At 37.7% G+C, this 22,017-nt stretch overlaps 1 protein-coding gene across 1 annotated transcript in view; it reads left to right on the forward strand.

Moving 5' to 3' along the window:
* Bltp1 (bridge-like lipid transfer protein family member 1) overlaps window positions 1-22,017 on the forward strand; it is a 191,499-nt gene that overhangs the window by 164,994 nt on the left and 4,488 nt on the right. Inside the window, 17 exon segments of the mRNA XM_047567624.1 lie at window positions 414-594; window positions 1,349-1,550; window positions 3,167-3,328; window positions 3,849-3,988; window positions 5,172-5,373; window positions 8,784-8,984; window positions 9,729-9,908; window positions 11,809-11,946; window positions 12,618-12,875; window positions 13,769-13,919; window positions 14,280-14,437; window positions 14,565-14,757; window positions 15,199-15,416; window positions 17,753-18,004; window positions 18,729-18,932; window positions 21,009-21,203; window positions 21,629-21,763. Coding sequence (XP_047423580.1) covers window positions 414-594; window positions 1,349-1,550; window positions 3,167-3,328; window positions 3,849-3,988; window positions 5,172-5,373; window positions 8,784-8,984; window positions 9,729-9,908; window positions 11,809-11,946; window positions 12,618-12,875; window positions 13,769-13,919; window positions 14,280-14,437; window positions 14,565-14,757; window positions 15,199-15,416; window positions 17,753-18,004; window positions 18,729-18,932; window positions 21,009-21,203; window positions 21,629-21,763 — 3,170 coding nt within the window.

The following is a 22,017-nucleotide window of genomic DNA, read 5'->3' on the forward strand; positions in this document are numbered from 1 at the left end:
TTTTAAATTTTTCATAATAAAAGGGTTTTTTAAAATGTTTTGCTTGTTTAATGAAAGTTTTATAGAAATGAGAAAAAATAGAAAAACACTTTAAACAGTTAAATTCTGTTAGAGATGTAATAATGATATAAAGAATGATTTTTTTATTGGAACAAGGTAATCCATAATAAACTGCTGATATGTAGCTGACTTTGAGTCTGCATAAAGGGCAGTTTCTTTTGGTTCAGCCTGATGTGTTCAAATGAAACAGCTGTGTCCCCAGGAAAGAACAAAAGTTGTGTACCCCCATAGAGCATACTTCTGCTTCTTAAATGAAGTATTGCACTTCATTTTCTATATTGTTGATTTAAAAAAAAGAGGAAGAGATAAGTGTGTCCTTTTTTAAAAAAGATAAAACATTTTTCTCCATGTAGGAGTTATGATAGAAGTTCCAGGAGCTTAGATCAAGATTCTCCTTCAAAAAAGAAGAAATTTCAAACTAATTATGCTTCTACCACCCATCTAATGACTGGCAAGAAAGTGCCATCCTCTCTGCAGACCAAGTCCAGTGACTTGGAAACAACAGTATTCTATATTCCTGGAGTTGATGTGAAGGTAATTGTCTAGGACAGGAAATCATAGTGGGTTATAGTAGTACTTTTTTTTTTCTATTATTTATATTCTTCTTTTTCTCTGGATATTAATGAGACTTTCTCATTTTTTTTGCTTAATATAGTCATATTCTGAACATAAGAACATTTAAATTATAGGCTGCTACTTCATCTCTATAGCTTTTTCCATGAACATTTGGCAGAGTAGTTAGTTATCTTTTTTTAACATATCGATATTCACAGCATACTTGCTAAACCTTGCCTAGTGCAACTTCATTGAGCAACTTTTTTTTTTTTTTGGAGGTGGACTAGGGATTGAACTCAGGGATACTCAACCACTAAGCCACATCCCCAACCCTCTTTTGTATTTTATTTTGAGACAGGGTCTCACTGAGTTGCTTAGCACTCGCTGTTGAGGCTGTCTTTGAACTCATGATCCTTTGCCTCAGCCTCCTGAGCCATTGGTATTAGAGGCGTGTGCCACCACACCTGGCTGAGTAACTTTTTTTTAGATTCTAGATTTATGTAATTGTAGTCTGCTAAACTGAAAATAATTTTAAAGGTTATCTAGAATGACCTTTCCAATTTTAAAAATAAAAAAGGCATAGTCTTGCCAGGATTGCAGATCTCACATGTAAAAGCTAGAACTGCATTTTTGGACTCCTGAGCCAGTGTTCTTTCTACTGCATTTTTATATTTCATGTTTTTTCCTTATCTGATACTGTTTTAATTTTAAGAGTATTTTTTTTCCAATACAGTTGCACTACAATTCTAAGACGCTAAAAACTGAATCGCCTAATGCCTCCAGAGGATCTTCCTTGCCAAGAACACTCTCCAAAGAGTCCAAGCTGTATGGTATGAAAGATAGTGCGACATCTCCTCCTTCTCCTCCTTTACCTTGCACTGTCCAGAGCAAGACTAACACCTTACTTCCTCCCCAACCCCCACCTCTCCCCTCAGGTATTTAGAATATACTATATTTTTTTTATCATTGTTTTCTTAATTTTCAGTCATCCTGCTTGCTCTATTGAGACTTTCAAATTTACATTTTAAGGAAAAGAACATAGACTTGTAAATACTGACCATACAAACTTCACAGTTGGAAGTGTGAGCCAGCTATCTGTGGCTGTTTCTCAAATCCGTGTTACTTTAGAGTATCAGTTTTAATCTTGAGATAGTTCAATAGCTCAGTGTTATTTAGAAAAGGGTATTTCTGGGTAGTTCAGATTTGCGTACTCTGATAAGAAGTTATCAAACAAAAAAATTTAAGACAGAGTACACTGATTGGATTTAATTGCATTTTCAATTATCTGTTATGACATAACAGATTACCCCAAATTTAGTAACTTATAATTTCAAACACAGTTTCTGTTGATGAGCAATGCCAAGCAATTTGGCTTGAGGGATCTGACGTGGTCTTTCATGACATTGTAGTCAAGATTTTGTCTAGGCCTACAGTCATCTGAATGTGGTCTAAGGTTGGTCTAATCTGCTCCCATTATGTTCCAGTCATGTGGCAGGTAGTAGACTCCTCAGTTCCGCCCCCTGAGGCCTCTCCACTGGCTTCCGAGTGTCTGTAAGACATTATAGTTAATGTCCCTCAAAAGGAATGATCCAGAAGAGAGTGTGGCTTAGCCTGAAGTATCTTTTATGGTGTGGCCTCAAAAGCCACACACCATCACTTTTGCAGTCTCATTGATGAGACAAGTCATTAGGGAATGAGGTCATGAATACCAGGAGCAAGGATCATCACATATCATCTTGGAGTTTGCCTGCCACATAGCACATGCATGATACCTGAGCTCTGAGGTAGAATTTCTACTACAGGGACTACCAAACATTTGTCGTTTGGAAGATAACTTGATACATAAACCTTTTAAGAGTCAGTAAAGAATCATGATGATAATGCCTGATAATTTTTATATCACTTTTCAGTTGAGAAGTCTCATCTGTGTCCATTAGGTACATAGCAGATATTAGAACCATTTTATAAATGAGGAAAGTTAAGGCTCAGGTTGTGGACATCTGTCCTAGGTTTACACAGCTAGTAAATGTTTGTAGTGGAAACCTAAGCTAAGTCTATTAGATATTTATACTCATTGTACTGAAGCAGAAATATTTAGTTAAGGAAGAATGAAAGGAAGATGGCATTGTATGCCAAGAAGCACTATAATTGCCTAGGAAAGCCTGAAAATAGTGACATTTTTCCTCACTTGCCACTAAATATTGTAAGTCAAGGTTCTCTGTATCTTCTTAAATAGACAAAAGAACTAATGCTAATAAGAGACATAGCAAAGTATAAAATTGAAAAGTTGAACCAGAATTTGTGACCTACAGCAAGTAAGAATAAAATAACCTTTGTGTTATGCATCATTAATGATCATTAACATTAATGTATCATTTCCATCATCCTATTTTTATTGTTTTCTTGTTTGCTTTTAAATAAAAGCATAAAATGATTTTAAATAAAATGATTAAACTGTCATATAATTCTACTTTCTCACAAAGTTCATATGTTTTATTGGAACTTTTTATTAAATTTTCTTAAGTATACCTAACATTTACAAATGTTCTAGCCAAAGGAAAAGGAAGTGGAGGAGTGAAAACAGCCAAGCTCTATGCCTGGGTAGCACTTCAGTCATTGCCAGAAGAAATGGTTATTAGTCCCTGCCTGTTGGACTTCCTGGAGAAGGCTCTGGAAACAATCCCAATTACACCCATTGAAAGGAATTATACTGGTGAGCACCCTCTTTATGTCCTTATTTCATCATCACATGTATTTTGGGACCCTGTTGCTTAGCAGCATTTGTTAATGTTATTATATATTACTAAATATTCATTTATAATTAGATGAAAGAATTACAGAACTGAAAAAGTCCCTGAGAGATGATCTGATCCTCATTTCCTTATGAAGAAACTAAGTCCTGTGAGGTTATATGATTTCCCCACGGCCACAGCTAGTGCATAACAAGGACCACAACCTCAACTTCTGCATTAATGTGTCCCTTGAACTGGAATCTCCTTGAGGGCAAGGGCATAATCACTCTTTACTTTGTATACTTTGAGTGACAGGGGAATTTGAGTTTGAGAAACTAAGCCAGAGGTTTGAGGAGAGGAAGATGTATAGAATGACAAACTATAGAAACCAGCGTTTCTAGGTGTTCCTGCCTCCAAGCTCAGCACTGGTATAAGAGATAAGGATCTTGTGATAGATAGTTTGCTCTTGACCAAATAATAAAACTTAAAATATTTTAACAGCTGTTAGCTCACAAGACGAAGACATGGGACATTTTGAAATACCGGATCCTATGGAGGAATCAACAACATCACTAGTGTCATCTTCAACATCTGCATACTCTTCCTTTCCTGTAGATGTTGTGGTGTATGTCAGAGTTCAGGTGATAAGCTTCATTTATTTCTTTTTAAAGGAAGATGTTTTCCTTAAGTTCATTTCAATGTTATTCCCCTTTGAAGTTGTCTTAGCCAGAGGCTTCTTGGAGCTTTAATAAATTTATGATGGCTTAGAGGTTGCCTGAACTTTGAGAAGCATATGTAAAATTTTACTTTGCTTCTGATAAGTTTTATAGATCATTGAGTCTTCAAATTTAGATCTCAGTGCAGGCCATATAGCACATCTCGTAGAGTGCCAGGCTCTCATGCTGGCGGCCCGGGTTCGAGCCCCCAGCATTCTGGGTTTCTGGAAATAACAAATTTAGATCTCATGTTTGTGGTAAAAAAAAAAAAAAAAAATACACATTAAAATCCCATTAAAGCGTTTTATGCCTTTTTTATTGTAACATATTGAGTTCTTACCATGTGATTTTTTTTCTGTGCAGATATAGAGTATAATTAAGACATAAGGTCACAATAGTACCTTCGTTTGAATTTCTGCTAAGAAATTTTATTTATTTTTTAAAATAAAAGACACATCCTATCAATTAGGCCTTTGGTAGTAAATTTGTTAAGGAGGAGTAGAAACCCTCCCAACCTCTGGGTTTAGTTTACCTCAACTAAAATTTTATAATCAAGCTAATGAATAAAAGCAGTGCTGATGGTCATCTGTTCCACCTGTTTCTTACAATAGCAGTTGGCCAAAAGATTTTCAGTGTGTACCTCTGGAGGTTTACACTTAACTTTTTTGAAGGTCTGAAGAAAACACGAGTAGAGTTCAGAGTTTATAAAATCTGTTACTAATACAACGGTATTGTTTTCAAATTTTAATATACATGAGATTACTTCTCTTAAAAGACTTGATCATGAACAAGTATAATATAAGGATAAATATTTTAAAGAGTTCTGAATTATCCAGATGTCTAAATATTGTTCAGAGATAACTTTTCAGATATTTCGCTTTTCAGAAACAACACCATTTTGTGAATGCACTTTGGCTCATGTATCATGTCTCTGTTTTGTAAAAGTGATGACATTAAACATAATCCTTTTAAGTGTCAAATGAGTCGACATGATAAGCTTGGTGTATGTGGATGAGAATGGAATTTGAATATAACTTCTGGAGCCCAACAGGAAACTTTTTAACCATGTGGTTCCTGGAAACCTGTTCTGGCTTTTTGCTGTTGTTAGCCCTCACAGATCAAGTTCAGCTGCCTGCCAGTGTCGCGGGTAGAGTGCATGCTGAAGCTGCCGTCCTTGGACCTGGTGTTTTCCTCCAACCGAGGGGAACTGGAGACTTTGGGGACAGCATATCCCACAGAGACTTTGTCCCCTGGGGGTACCACTCCTCAGAGTGGAACAAAGACCTCTGCTAGCAAAACTGGAATACCAGGTAAAAAACATTGTTTTATTCCTCTGGTATAAAGCCACAAATAACATTTAAGTAAATGTTGTAATAGTAATTAATACATATATTAAATATTTTGAAAAGGAGAATATTTGAGAATTAGAATATTATAGAAAAAAACTATAGTAGACCAAAGTTTTAAGTATACTACATGTGTTAATAAAATTTTGAGTACCCTTTAGTTTGTATTTTTAGCTGAACAGCAATTAGATAGCATCATGGTTTTGGTTTAAATGTGCACACTATAAGTAAGCACTATGATATAACTAGTGTATGTGATCACACATTCAAGTACTTTTGAATGTTTTCTTTGATGCCAAGTTAGATTTTAATTTTAGAATAGTTAGTGTTACAGATGGAAAATAAGACACATACTGCTATTTATATTTTCTTATGCTGTATCAAAATTGTATCAAGTAGCATTTATATTTTTTAAATGGCAAATTGTTAACTCTTGTCTGTTGCATCAAAAGTTTTATTTTTTTAAATATGGCTGATGATTTCCTGATGAGGTGGGTATACCTCAGTAAAATCTCAGTGCCATTTCTAACCTAAAAATCATGTAGTGGTCACCAGTATAAATTATGAAGGCTTTACTAAACACTTTTAAGGCAAAAGACCAGATTGAGTGACAGTTGATAGGAAAATTGAAATATCATTAACACAGTGTTTCATAACACAGTGGAGGAGAGGTCACAGTGGGTATTTGGCAGTGTGGGAGGCAGTGTGGTTTTTTATAGCTGTGGGCTTTGACTTGAAGCTAGTGGGGAAGTGGGGTGTTGCTTAAATGTCCTATAATTCACCACAACTCTTTCCTCCCAGAGAATTATTTGGTCTCAAATGGCAATAGTGCCAAGGTTGAGAAAGTATACATTAGAATAAACAAATATAAAAACCTACACTCATGTTTTGAGAGAAGCATGAAGGCAGTGGACAGGTGCCACGTCCAGCATGGCCATTAATTCAGAAACTGGAGGGGCAATGGAGGATGAAGAAAAGACAAACAGACACATGTGGGTAGAAAAAGCTGGGTCCAGGTGGGTAGCCAAGCCCTGATGAGACTCGACTGACCCAGAGCTAGCTCAGCACATTTATTACATCGGTTTCATCATCAAAAGGTTAATTATGGGAAAGTTTCAGCAAAGCAGGCAATCTGAAGGATGCAGAACTGGCGAGACATTAGGGTCCTCTGCTCATAGAGCCGAGTGCCTTCACACATAGCCACCCCGGCTGGCATTACCATAGCAACTGCAGCATCTTGACCTGCACCTTCATTCAGGCAACTCCCAGCACAAACGCAGCCACAGGAGTCAGACAGACCATAATGTAGATCACCACTCTCCACAGAGAGGAAGACAGTTTTCTAATTCAGAAGGAAAAAACCCATACTTGGGGTCCTGTTTTTCGAGCAGTTAGTTATCTTAGATTCTGAACTTTACCCAAATAATCTCATCAGACACCAAGAGAAAAATCTTTATTTCTAATATTTACCTATAATAATACTGGGGAAATGGTTAAAGCAAACATTTGTCTTGCTGTGTGAATCTTTGAAAGTTTTCACAACAAATTGGGGAACCAAAGATTGATTTCTTAGAAGCAAGGCTATTGCTAATCGATCACCCATTATCTTTCACCAAGATTGAAATACTGCTGGGGTTGTGTGATGTTACAGTGGTGGTGTTGGTTTTCGAAATCCCATTTTCAGATCAGAAATGTAATTGTTCATTATTAAAAAAATGTAGAAAACAGAATTGTTACAAATGAAATGAAAACAGAAAGCACCAGCCTTGATCATAGGCAACCAGTGTCTCATCTGCTCTCCCACACTGTTGGAGAGATGCTGTCTTTTCTCTCAGGCAAAACTGAGATATGATTTCTTCTCCTACATCACTCTTTAAAATTTCAAATATCAGAGACAAAACATTTGTCTCTAAAGACTTTAGAGACTAATTGATATCCCATAATTTTGATGATATGTTTGAGATTCCCTGGGTTTTGTTTCTTTTCTTTCTTTTTCTTTTTTTTTTTAGTTTTTAAAATAATATTCAAATGAACATTTTTGCATATGAATATTTACAAACATAAATTCTTAAAAGTGGAATTTCTGGGTTGGACAGTGTGAACATTTTTTAAGTGTTGATAGGTTTTGCTGTCCAGTAAAACAGATGTGTGTGGATATCAGGCCTACTGTACTGTTCCCAAAGCTTTTATCTTTAATTATGGTTAATGTGATAGAGTAAAATGGGATTTTATTGTGTTAATCTGCATTCTATTACTTTATTGGCTGTGGAAGAAAGGTTTGTAAAATATGCCAGGTCATTTCTCTTAGAATGTTTACCTTTCTTAATGACAGTGTCGTTAGCTCTGAAATGATTATATCGATACTATACAGACACACAATGCCCGGAATATGTAGTGAAAAGAATGTGAGGCGACAACTCTGCTTATGCCTGCATTTAATGATGCTTTAGAAAATAACAAAAATGAAACGCCACCCCTCATTTTATCATATAAAACATTCAGGAAGGAGTGATGGTAAGGGTAAATTGCAAGGGTGATGAAATCCATTCTTTCAAAGGCTCGTTACTGAATATCTGTGTGTTCAGGTTAATGCTCAGGATTAGGTATAGTGCACAGAGAATAGTTAATTGAGATGGTCCTGCTGAAAGGACAGATGGGATCCAAGCACACAGACACATTTTAGGTGGAAATGTGAGGCAGGTATGAGTTAGCCAAGCTAAAGGTTGGAGGAATGAGCTCGCCAGGTGGAGAGTACAAGTCCACAATGCAGGAAAAGAGCATTGCAACTTTGGGAAATTAGAAGGAAGTCTGGAAAGTCAGGAGGAAGTCTGGTCTAGTGGTAGATTTTGGAGTCTCAACAAAATCATATGCTGTATTGTTTCATATTTTCATGTATAAAGCATATTTGGAATTATCCTGTCCATACTTGATAAATGTCTAAGAAAAAGAGTTCTTTTATTTTCTATCTTTGCATGTCTTATTCTGTGTCCACTGTTAGCTACTGAAATGTGGACTCCAATTATATGACATGGATTTTTTCCAGTTTGTTCTCCCCCTGTGCTTTAACTCAGCTCTGGGCCTCTCCCATTGTCTCTTTCCAGTGGAGCAAAGAAATAGGAAACTGTGTAGTAAGCCAGACATATATTGATAGTGGTTTTAAAGGTGAACAGAGTAACCAGCCTTGGTTTACAGTGTGAAGTGATGGGAAAATATATCCAAGTCCTCATTTTGTTTTAGGGATTTAAGTCTATTAATCTATCGTTTGAATGTTTCCATTTTATTTTCATGTCATTTTTGGTGTTTTGAGAACAAATAAATAGCTTTATAAAATTTTTGTGGCCTATAAACTTTTTGGATTTTTCTGTTCACCTTAGGTTCATCAGGATTGGGCAGCCCTCTTGGCCGAAGTCGGCACAGTAGTAGTCAGTCGGATCTGACCAGCTCCAGCAGCAGTTCTTCTGGTTTGAGCTTCACCGCATGCATGTCTGACTTCTCCCTGTACGTGTTCCATCCATATGGAGCAGGGAAACAAAAAACTGCTGTTTCTGGCCTCACGCCTGGATCAGGAGGATTAGGTACACTGTGCACATTTGTGTCTTTTTCAAATTCGTAGCATCTTTTCAAGCTTTTTCAAGCTTTTCAATCTTTCTTTTTCATAAATCATAATAATAGATATAAACTAGGATCAGAAGTTTTTTATATTTTATCTGTTTGGCAATATTTTGTCCCTACATATAATAAGTAGAAATATAAAATAAGGAATTTGAGTAAATTAACTATATGGGAATTTTAAATTGAGAATATTTTCTGTGCAACACAGTAATCTCTTCCAGTGTTAGAGATTACATGTTATGTTTAAATCTTACCAAATCCATATTTGTGTGGGAAACTATATTCTATAAAAAGTAAAAATTTTAAGTGCCTGGGTCTTGTTAATTTAAAATGAGGATTATTATTTAAGTCAATTATTTACTGAAATTAAACTTTAATGGCATTTTAAAGTATAGATGAAACACTAAAAATGCATAAGATCTTGCTAGCATTTCTTCACTTAAATTTAGACAGATAATGAAGACACACACTCCAGGTCAGTTCCAGCTTTTGTTGTTGGAGAAGGGGTTATGAAAGTCCCTCATGTAGCTTCAGCCTGTACCCCTGCTGTGAAGACGCTAATGCTCATGAGACCCTCTGCCACAGCCTCCACCTCACCTGAATGATTCGGGTTGATGGCATATTGCAGCAGTGGGATAGGCTTCATCTAACTAGGTAGTTGTGTGTGTATATAGGTGTGGGGTTTTTGTTATTTTTTTGTTTTTTAGGGAACGTGGATGAAGAACCCACTTCAGTCACTGGTAGAAAAGACTCACTCAGTATAAACCTTGAATTTGTAAAAGTGAGTTTGTCTCGAATAAGGCGTTCCGGAGGTGCCTCATTTTTTGAAAGCCAATCTATAAGCAAGTCTTCAAGCAAAATGGATACTACGCTAATAAATATATCTGGTATTCAATTTTATAAATTTTAATTAAGGTATTAATAATGCCCTCTGCTTTCACTGTTTAAATACCAAGCATGCTTAATACCAAGTTGGTGTCAGGCACATTGAGGGAGCAGTCCAGTCCTCTGTACTGTCTCAGGGTATTAATGCCGCAGTGTTATTAGCATGGCCATGTTTAAGGAAAGAGACACCAGGCAAAGCCAAAACATGCTGATTAGGTGATGAAATGCTTCTTTAATTCTTCTCTGTCATGAACTGGTGACATTTCAGGCTTTTGATTTGTTCATTTGATTTTCTAATTGTAGATGCTTAGAACATTTACTTGGCATTTTTGTTTCTCAACTTGGGAGAATGGGTGTTGCCAGCCTAGTCACTAGCTACAGAACTATGGGAAACCACTCATTTTCTTTACATTGTGACCTGAGGAGTTTAAATTAAATGTATATGGAACATTTTGAAAAATTCAGAACACTGAGTGGAAGCTGTAATTACTGATCTCAGTGTAGTGTTTCCATGCAACCCAAACTTCACTCAGCAAACACCAAGCCTGTGTGTCACAGTGTATATTGACCAGGCACTCTGCTGGGTGGCTGGGGAGCAGGCATGAGTAGAGCAAGGTCTCATGAAAAAAAAAAAAAGACAATAGTGCAGGACACTTGTGCTACAGTAGAGGTGTGTACAAAGAGGAGGAAACAATAAATTCTCTTTTTATGTGTGATCAAGGGAGGTTTCATTAAGGAAATGATGCTGGGGACAGACCTAGAAAGTTAAGAAATGTTCTCAAAGGAAGCAACACAGTATCCAGCATCACAAGAACACCAGAAAAGGATGCCTTTGGAGCATACTTTGTTTACTGTGGCTGAAGCACAGGGCAAACTCAGCATTTAATTGGTTATACTTACCAGTACCGGCCAGAGAGAAAGGACTGGCTAGAGAGAGAGCCGATAACGTATATCAAGATAAGATTGTAGAAAGACTCAGCATAAGCTCAGGACTCAGGTTCTAATCATGGTGGTGAGAAGACATTAGAGGCTTTTATGAAATGGGATAGTGTTTCAGTTTGGTGTTTAGAGAGTTTAGTGGTAGCAAGATGGGAGGGAAAAAATGCTTGAGGAGGCTACTGGAAGTGCACCAAGCAATAGTGAATGGAAGCCTGAGTTGTGACAGTGAGAAAGGAGAGCAGGGATTGGCTTCAGGAGAGATGTGGGAGGATCCACAACCTGAAGACAGGTTGCTCAGGAGCAGTAGAGGGGATGAGGCACCTCACGCTTTCAGCTCAGGTGATTAAAAGAGAATTGATGCCACTAACTTAGATTGAAATAAAACACAACAGAAAAGAAGGGATTCCTGTGGGACACTTGTGAGGCATGGTGGAGGTCGCTGGGGCCAGGGCTGGCTCAGGGCCTTGCAGGCACGTGTGTCCTGCGGAAGCTGCAACAGGGGAAGAGGAGCACACACACCAGCAGTGGAGTGCTCAGAGCAGAACCCTCCAGAAGAAAACCAGTGGTCCCTGCCACGTAGCTCTTTAGGCTGTAGGTCCCTCTGAGGAAGGTGACGTCCTAGCTTGTCCTGTTGGCTCATCTTCCATATTCGAGAGGAGTCCTGTGTTACAGTGGAAAACTGGCTGTTTTCTGAGAATTTCATGACAGAGTGATAATATAATCCAACTTGCCATCACCTTAAAAGAGGAAATGAAGCTAAGAGTTGTATAGTGCGCTATTTCTGTAATTGGTGGAATGACATATAATAATTTGTTAAGCATAATATATAATTTATTTTGATATTTCATGAATTGTAACATTAAGTATAATTCAGCTATATAATATGTCTGATACCCACCATGCAAAAATGTTAAAAAGTCTTGGAAATCTGTAAGTTCTAACAATTTTTTATTTCTGTATTAGCTGTTTGCGATATAGGGTCTGCCTCCTTTAAATATGATATGCGCCGCCTCAGTGAAATTCTGGCATTTCCAAGAGCCTGGTATAGAAGAAGTATTGCAAGACGTCTGTTCCTTGGAGATCAAACAATAAATTTGCCAAGTAAGCTTGTTGTGTGGTTGTATTAGGTTGCTTTTAATTTTGGTTATAATAGTAGCAAGACCCATCCTTCACGACAGAAACTTTGTCCTTCTTGGTAAGTTCAGGCATTCAAAAATTGTTTGTTGTGGTACCAGGGGTACCACAGAATCAAACAGATAGACATCTTGCCCTCTCAGATCACATTGTAGCTGACATTTTGTATTCTGTGATGATTACTCTGTAATTGTCATAAAATCTGGAAATGCAGAAATACATTTTTTAACTTTCCAAGTTAATTATGGTTATTTAAGGCATGGAAAAACAAAAAATGTTGGGAACATGCTGCCATTATGCCTTCAGTAGTCTCTTGTTCTAAGTGTATTTTTTTGATTAAGACAGATTTGTGGAAGTGTAGAATAGATTCAGCCTGATATAGTGAAAAATACAAGAAATCCTAGGACTGGGTCTATTCCCTCACCTGTCTAATGGGCCCAGAAGACCTCTTTTTGCACTTCTTCCGGAGTTTTGTGAGAATTAAGTACTGAAATGTTCTTTGCAAACTGTAATTGCCCTCCACTTGCCACGTAGAGGACTGGAAGGAACATGTGATGTGACTAGAGCTGGCGCGTGGATTCTTACTTGGTGACATAGTAACTTTGCCCCGCTGCTTTTATTTTCTACTCTTGCACTAGCATCTGGCCCCGGGACACCTGACTCCATCGAAGGGGTAAGCCAGCACCTGTCCCCGGAATCATCAAGGAAAGCTTACTGCAGGACATGGGAGCAGCCAAGCCAGTCAGCCTCCTTCACCCACATGCCTCAGTCACCTAATGTGTTCAATGAGCATCTGACGAACAGCAGTATGTCACCAGGGACAGCAGCACAGAGCCTGAAATCCCCAGCTTCCATAAGGTCAAGGAGTGTGTCCGATTCTTCAGTTCCTCGAAGAGGTGACACTGCTCTCTCTCTACAGTAGCCCTCCAGTGGTCCCAAATAAAGATCTTAGTTACTCACAGACTTCTTCCTCAGTTGACAGGAGATGCATTCTGGAGATTTTTTGTGATAAGTTGGGGAGGAAAAAAATACAGAAACAACAACAAATACCAGATACTTGAAAGTACTACCTGCAGAAGAGATTGCTAGATAGCTTGTATTTCCTTAAAGAGATAGGAAGATTGGAGAACCATATTTGTATGCTCCATAGGTATAGTTGTTTTCAGAAATAAACCTATAGTGTCATAAAATTGCCAAAAGATGCTTTGATGTTGAAAGTTAGCCCTTGTATTTATCCATTCTTTTATTCAGTCAGTACTTTTTGAACTGTACGTACTTGGCCTTGTACTTGTACGTGAATGTATGAAAATGGGTGATATACAGTTCTGTCACAAGGTAAGATCAAGGTACAATGATCAAGTGCAGGGTTCATTTCACATACTGAGTTTCTTTGAATACAGAAGGCAGGTACCCAGCCGGCCTCTGCATTTCAGAATGGTCCCTGCTGTTGAGTCCTTTGTTTGATAGCAGCATCTTAGGATCTTTCTCCTTTGTGAAGAACCCCTAGGGTGATGAGGGGTCTGTGCTCCCTGTTCTGCACACAGCCGCATTCCTGCTGTGAAGCGGGCCAGAGAGTCCTGTGAGCTTCCAAGAAGCAAGGTTGCTATGCTTGGTAAGCACTCCATAAATGCCTGTTACTGTACAGGCAGTGTGACAGCTAATACCCATTAGGTTTCAGCACAGGAATGTTACATTTTTACCTCTGGGTTATGGAGATGAGAGTGGTTCTGCTTTGTAATAGACCTGGCACGTATGGGAGTGAACATGTATTTCATTTTTCTATCTTCAGATTCACTTTCAAAAACATCAACTCCTGTTAACAAATCAAACAAAGCAGCAAGCCAGCAAGGGACCCCATGGGAGACACTTGTTGTGTTTGCCATCAACCTGAAACAACTGAACGTGCAGATGAACATGAGTAATGTAATGGGAAATACAACGTAAGCAATCCAGTGAAAAATGCAATCATCATTTGTGTTTGTTCTCACACTAAGACAATTCCACACTTTCTAATGCTGAAGTGTTTGAGATAGTAAAGATAGCAACTAGAGATACAAATGTTTTCGTACTGGAAATGGCTTTATGTAAGGATATCAGAGTGTAAAACAGCATGAAACCTGTTCTTAAGGAAATTAAAGTCAATTCCTACCTAGGAAGAAAGCTTCGTCATCACTGTTACCACAAAGTTTAAGAACTGTTGTTTCATTGTCAAACTTACCTTTTATTTAAGTAATCTAACTCTTATTTTAAATCACCAAATTGGCAGTCATCTCTTTAATAATACTTTTCCCTTTTTCCAGTTGGACAACTAGTGGTTTGAAGAGCCAGGGTCGTCTGTCGGTGGGAAGCAATCGCGATCGAGAGATCAGCATGTCTGTTGGGCTGGGGAGATCACAGTTAGATTCTAAAGGAGGGGTAGTTGGAGGGACCATCGACGTCAATGCTTTGGAGATGGTTGGTATGTTGAAGTTTGACAACTCATGTAGCATATCTTCAAAAATTACATTGAAAATGCTTTTTGAAAATTAATTTTGCTGTTTTTCCATAGATGTTTCTGTGGAAAGTAATTACTGTTTTTATTTTAGCTCATATTTCTGAACATCCAAATCAGCAACCCAGCCACAAAATTCAGATTACCATGGGTTCCACTGAAGCCCGTGTTGATTACATGGGCTCAAGTATCCTCATGGGCATCTTCAGCAATGCTGACCTTAAGCTTCAGGACGAATGGAAAGTAAATCTGTATAACACACTGGACTCAAGCATGACTGATAAAAGGTACTAAGACATTGCTCTCTGAACACTTTTTTTTTTTTGTACTGTACTTTTTGTGTGTGTGTGTGTACTCAGTGGCACTTAACCACTGAGCCACATACCCACCCCTTTTTATTTTTTGAGACGGTCTTGCTAAGCTGCTTAGGGCCTCACTCAGTTGCTGAGGCTGGCTTTGAACCTACAATCCTCCTGCCTCAGCCTCCTGAACTGCTGGGATTATAGGTGTGCACTACCATACCCAGCTCTGGACCCTTTTGTGACAGTTCTTAATGTTATTTTTTTTTTTAACCCAGTGAGAAAAACACAAGCACTTTATTTTTCCTGCAAAATAATTTTATATTATGCAACCAATACAAATGAAAAAGCTGGATGGGAAAGAATTTTTCTTGTGCTTTTAAGTATCTTCTCTGGGATATATGATAAAGATTCTGTTTTATGCTCTAGTGAGATTTTTGTCCATGGAGATTTGAAGTGGGATATTTTCCAAGTAATGATATCAAGATCAACAACACCAGACCTGATAAAAATAGGCATGAAGCTCCAGGAATTTTTCACACAACAGTTTGACACCAGCAAACGAGCTCTGTCTACTTGGGGACCAGTTCCTTATCTTCCACCAAAGACAGTGACTAACAACCTAGAGAAAAGTTCACAAGAACAATGTAAGAATTAGAATTAATCCTTTGTGTATGCTCTTTCACTAAATGTATTCTTAATTTAAAATAGTAATAATGTATAAGCCGTACTTGGGATGTATCCTGTATCTCTTTATCCCATTCACTCAGAAAGAGACTAACTTCCTACCTGCCAGGAGTCAGAGGTCACTTGGGAAGTCATTCATCATTATTGTCTCCTTTTCCTGACACAGCTTATCTGCAGGCCTGAGTACTGTTTATGACAGTGTCATGTTCTGGTTTGGAACATGGGCTATGAATTGGGAATAGCTGAGTTTGGATTTATTAACCCATATTAGGCAGGTTAATATTTTTCACTCAGTAATTCAGTAATAAGCAAATATTTATTAAGCAAAAAAACCATGTGCTTAGGTACTGTTTGAGTCACAGGAGATCTGATAGTACATACAGTCCTTGCCCTCATGAAGCTTACATTCTAATGGGAGAGACAGACCACAATTAATATGAAATAATTTCAGGTAGAGAGAAGTGCTGAGAAAAGAATAAAGGGAAGGATATAGAAAATACTAAGATATAGCATACTTTAGAATGGGCAATCAGGGAAGCCTTTACTGAGATGAAATTTTGGTACAAATGCATATGAGTGAAAGAATGAAGCTGAGATCTGGAGGAGGGAAGTTCTGGCCACAGGGTCCATGGAGGGTCTGAAGCTCCTATAATAGGAACAGATTTGGCTTATCTGAGAATCATTAAGGCAGGTACCATGGTAGGTGCCGGTGAGCAATGAGGAGAATCCTGGACATGAATTCAGAGGTGTAGACCACAGATGCGATTTTCAGTCATGGGAAGATGTTGGAGTTTTGAACAGATTTATTATCATTTCTTAAAATATGCCTTTTAAAAGCATCACTCTGGCCATGTGTGGAGCACAGACTGCATATGCAGTGGAGGGGGCAGTAAGGAGAGGTTACAGTAGCTTCCACTGCTACGTGCGTACTCCTGCTTCCACCCTAAGGAGGCCACTGCATGAGTCCAAGCAAGAGATGATGGTGACTTAAACTACGCTAACAGTGGTAAAAGGGATAAATAGTAATCAAAGTAGGGTGACTTTATAACTTTTAATCACAGAATACATGAGCATTGAAAAAATAAAACTGAAAACTACAAGCAAAAAATAAAAACATCACATTCTACCCAAAAATCAACACTGTGAACAATTTAGACACATACTTTGATATTTTTCTGTGTATCTATATACATTAATATTGTATTACCCTTTTCTAGTCAACAATCTCCAACTTTCCATTTTGCTAATTATGTATCTCCTCTGGCTTTCAAAGCACAAATTTCTGTGACTGACCTAGAAAAATCCTTTTAAAAGTGTTTTATCCAAGTGAGTATATCCAATCCAAGATCTCAGTTTAGATCTGGTTTTTACCTTCCTTTACTCTCTTATTTGGCATGGTTGCTTTCTGTGTGACCCAGTTTGTTGAAGGGACATGGCTACTTGTCCTGCAGAATGCCCTACTTCTAGATTTTTTTCAGTGGCTTCCTTGTGGTTGCATTTATATTGTCCTCTAATCCCTATATTTCCTATAAACTAGTTTTGCTACCAGGCATATACCAGTTGGGGAATGATCTGCAAAATGTCCATGTTATGAAAAACAATCATCAGGTATAGGCAATTGTTTTAGATTAAGGAAAACCTACCAGTTAAATACAGTAATAAGATCCCTGGCTAAATCCTATATGAAGGGTGTAGAGAACAAGCAAAAAGGACATCACTAAAATAAGTGGAAAGTATAAATTTGGTGTCTGCTTTGTGCACCTCAGATTTTAATTTGCATCTAAAACACTTTTTTACAATGCAGATCTGAAGCAGTGGGCATGAAGAAGACTTGATAATCTGCATTTCTGTTCTCCTGCTCCTTTGACATAACTTCAAGTAGAGTAGGGAGGGCATAGAAGAGTAAACAGCAGTACTGACAATCACTTGATCCTCCACTCTCCTGTTTCCTCATTGGAAGGATCAGGATGGAATACCGAGTTTAGAGTGATTCTAGTTGTTGTGTGAGAATTATGTAAAATTTCACACAAACACTGTGTATATATCATTAGTCATTACAGAAGTATCAGTTGTAATTGTTGTTAGCAAGTTACTTCTTTCTTTAGTTCTGTCTATCCTTGTTCTGCATCATTTCCCATACTACTTGTTACTATTGCTTAATGTTGGCTACGTGTTGTATTTTCATTCACTACCTGAGTCACTTTCATGTGTATAAAGGGGCCACCTGCTGCCTGCCTGTTCCATTCAGGATGCTCATGAGGCAATTCAAGATCAATGTTCTTTGGTTTTCTTGCAGTGCTTGATGCAGCTCATCATCGACATTGGCCTGGAGTATTGAAGGTGGTATCAGGATGCCACATATCCTTATTTCAGATCCCGTTACCGGAAGATGGAATGCAGTTTGGAGGATCAATGAGCTTACATGGAAATCATATGACACTGGCTTGTTTTCATGGTCCAAATTTCCGGTCAAAATCCTGGGCCCTTTTTCATTTAGAAGAACCAAATATTGCTTTTTGGACTGAAGCGCAGAAAATCTGGGAAGATGGTAAACTGACACATACTTTGGTATTTTTCTGTGCGTCTGTATTACCTGTATACTTTTCCAGACTTGACTTTGTCTTCTGATATGATTATAAACAACAAAGCACTTTTCTATTCTCAAATCTTTTGTCTCTTTTTATTATACTTCTGAAGTTCATCTTTGTATGTTATCATGTACCTGGAATGTTAAAGAGTTCACTGCCAATGTACCAGTGAGTCTGGGACATGTCAAGGACTTATTTCTGATCTTGGAGGTCTTACTGTTTCGTAAAGTTGGTGTTGCTATATGCAGCCTTAGTCATGATAATATGTATTATAAGTATTCCTTATTAAAACAAGATTGTGGTAGAGTGAGGAAATTCTTGGGCATTCAAGACTATATTATAAAATTTGCAGGGAAGGTGTGCTTTAACCTCTAATTACAGAGATAAAACCCACTTCTTTTGGACTTTGATTTTCTACTCTGGTTTCTGGATGAACCATTTGAAGGATGAAAGGAGGAAAAAAAAAATGGTTGATGCTCTTCATCCCACTGGGAATAAATCCAGTTGCAACTAAAATGATTATTTGTGTTTTTTCTCATTTATTCTTCATTTTTATGGCCTTTCCTATGTATGATTTAATAACTAAGTCTGTTGCTCTGAGACGACAAGATAGCAAGGCCACTATTTCTTTAATCTAAATATAGTTTGTTACTTTTAAAAAGTTATTTTTTTTTTTTGCTCTAGGCTCTAGTGATCATTCTACATATATTGTACAAACATTGGATTTTCATCTGGGCCATAACACCATGGTTACCAAACCATGTGGAGCTTTGGAAAGTCCTATGGCAACAATAACCAAGATCACACGGCGTCGCCATGAAAATCCACCCCACGGAGTAGCAAGTGTGAAAGAATGGTTCCATTATGTGACAGCCACCAGGAATGAAGGTGAGTGGGCTGTCTTGGGGAGTTCCCTTGGGTTCTCCTGTTGGGGCTTTGTTGACTGTGTAGAATCTAAGAGGACATGGAGCTCTCATTTCTCTACTTAGTTCTCACTTTTTATTCCTGTTGACATGGTGACTGTTTGGTGCATGAATCACCAACCTGGTAGTGTAACATTTCATGGGCTCACGTTGTTTTATTTTATTTATTTATTTGTTGAGAAAAATAAAAAAGAAGTTTTATTGCTCTGCTAGCAAAGGAGAAACACATGGACTCCTTCCCAGAGGCTGTGAGTCTGCCTATTAGCGGGAACTTTTTAAAGAGGCTTTTAAAGAGTGATTCAAAGGTTACATTCCACATGTTCTCTGTCTGGAGCTGTAATTCACTTGTTAGTTTGGAGCTTGTCATTTCTGAGCTCTTATGGTACCATCCCCAAAGTCTGGATTACTTCATTCCTTTGATGGATGTGTACTCACAGACAGATAGATCTGCCTAAGATGAGGAAGAAAGGTAACCTTTCCCCTGAGATTAGGGATGGGGAGAGATTAGGGAGGAGTAAGGAGAAAGGAGAGAGAAACATGTCCATTTTAAAAATAAGTTGCAGTGGCAGAGCAGCAAGGGCCGTATTCAAAGCATAAAGTGGACCCCTGTGACATTTCCCCACTGTCAATTTCTGTATTCCATTTCTATGGAAAAATGGTCGACAACATCTCCAAGCTGCTTCCTGCTGAAAGAGGGCAAAGTTGGGGGAAGTAACCCAAAGTTCATGTTCTCTATCAGGTGGGGCGTGGACAGTTACGAGCATCCAGCATCAGAGCAATCCATAGATTCACAGTGGCATGAATTATTTTAAATGTAACTGAAAACATTCAAAATAAGCTTGACTTTAAATAAGTAAAATGAAGTTTATTATATTGGGGAATATTTTTAGAAAATAATATTGAAAAATATTTTGTAGTTATGCTAAAAATCATAGACAAATGATTGCACAACTAAATAACAAAATGCCACAAACTCAGGTTCTACATAACTGGAATAAAATAGAAGTTAATAATATTCCCATTAAGTCATAAATTTTGTTTATTTACTTATTGGTACTAGGGGTTGAGCCCAGGAACACTTTCCCAAGTTGGCTGAGGCCACTGAGTTGTTGGGATTGTAGGCATGCACCACCACACCTGGGTTTTTTTCCCCCCTTTTGATTAGATTTGCTAGTCCTGTGATAACATGATCAGGTCTCTCTTCCTTTGTGGTTCTTTTGGGGTTTGTGTTTACCATATTGCCTTTATCAATCATCTGGTATATTGGAAAACTGACTAAACTGAGACATGTTGAGGCCAGAATGTTTGTCTTAAATATGATCTTCTTTCAAAATGAAAAAGAAAATGACTTGGATCCTGTGGGGAATAGATATCATGGAATAGGTGACCCTGGGGATTAAGTAGACACTGTTACCAATATTCAAAAAACAAAGGAAGATGAAAAAGTAAATTAGAAAATTATGTCTGTGTTTACTAGTCTACCTTCCAAAGGAATTGGGATTCTTTTCAACTGGGATGTTCAGTGGCAACTGTTAGCATACTGAATTGCTGTTTGTGTACCTAGAAAAAAATACTTATTTATAAAAGACAGCTGTAGTGTAATCATAGCACATATATTGTGGAAAATTAGAATTTTTACCTAATTTCAAGGTCAGGATCATATTTAATCCCAAATTCTGAGGTATTGAATCTGTAGAGTCTTTGGACATGATGAAATTCAAGTTCAGACGTTAATTCAGTTGAGAATAATACTCATTTTAAAGTTTGAGAAACCAGAATATATTGATTTTTTTTCAGAATCACATTATAAAGCTTTGGTCTTGACAAGTGATTTATGTATATGTATGTATATATACATACATATATATTTCTTATACACACACATACAGAGCTGCATTTTTAAACCTGGTTCTTTTCAAATTTTGAAATGATTAAACTTCTGTATTTTCTAGTGTCTGAAAGTCAAGCATTCTAGTGTCTGAAAGTCAGAGGCTTATCATTACCTGTTAGTTTGACTCTTTTATCTTTCTGTTCTGCACAGAGCTAAACTTGCTCCGTAATGTTGATGCTAATAACACGGAGAATAGCACTACTGTGAAGAATTCTAGTTTGTTGAGTGGATTTAGAGGAGGTTCTAGCTACAACCATGAAACAGAGACTATCTTTGCATTACCAAGGATGCAGCTTGACTTTAAGTCCATCCATGTTCAAGAACCACAAGAACCTTCATTACAGGGTGAGTGGAGAAACAATCTTTAGTTTTTAAAGTTGTAAGAAAACCCTGAAGGAATATCAAACCACTGCTGTATTCTAACAGGTTATTTTGGTAATATTAGTAGAATTTTAATGAAATTGATTTTTTAAGTCACATTGATTGATATTCTTACCAGCAATCTGTCTTCTTGATAAATTATTTAGCCTGTGTGTGCCTTTTTCTCCCAAGTGAAATGGGGAATAGTAATTGGACCTCATTACAAGGCTTGTGGGGAACAGGTGGCATACAGCAGGAATGTGCTTGGTAGATGGCCACCCTTCTGGCTGCGTGTGATTTGTAGTTGCATTTCAAGTGGGCACATTCACGTGGACTTGCTGCCTCATTATTAAAGGCAAGAGGACTCATGTCACTGAGTCTTTCACTGTAATGAAACTTCACCATTGCAGATGCCAGCCTGAAGCCAAAAGTGGAATGCAGCGTGGTGACAGAGTTCACGGACCACATCTGTGTGACCATGGATGCTGAGCTCATCATGTTTCTCCATGATTTAGTGTCAGCCTATCTCAAAGAAAAAGAAAAAGGTAAGCTGCATGTTCTTTGTTTTTTTCTTTCAAGCTGCAGGAAAGGCACCTGTTGATGCCACTCACACGGATTTTTATGGTCTAGTGCTAAATGGGTGGAATATATCTCCTTGCTCAAATATCAGTAAACAGCATTACCAAGACTGTCAGGCAGACTTTTAAGTATCTGCTAGTACGAGGCACTCTTTTTCTAACCATATCTGACACTGAATGATATTTTTTACTTTGCAGAGTGTTTTCCTATACATTATCTC

The sequence above is a fragment of the Sciurus carolinensis genome, chromosome 10 (assembly GCF_902686445.1).
Source record: "Sciurus carolinensis chromosome 10, mSciCar1.2, whole genome shotgun sequence".
NCBI lineage: Eukaryota > Metazoa > Chordata > Mammalia > Rodentia > Sciuridae > Sciurus > Sciurus carolinensis.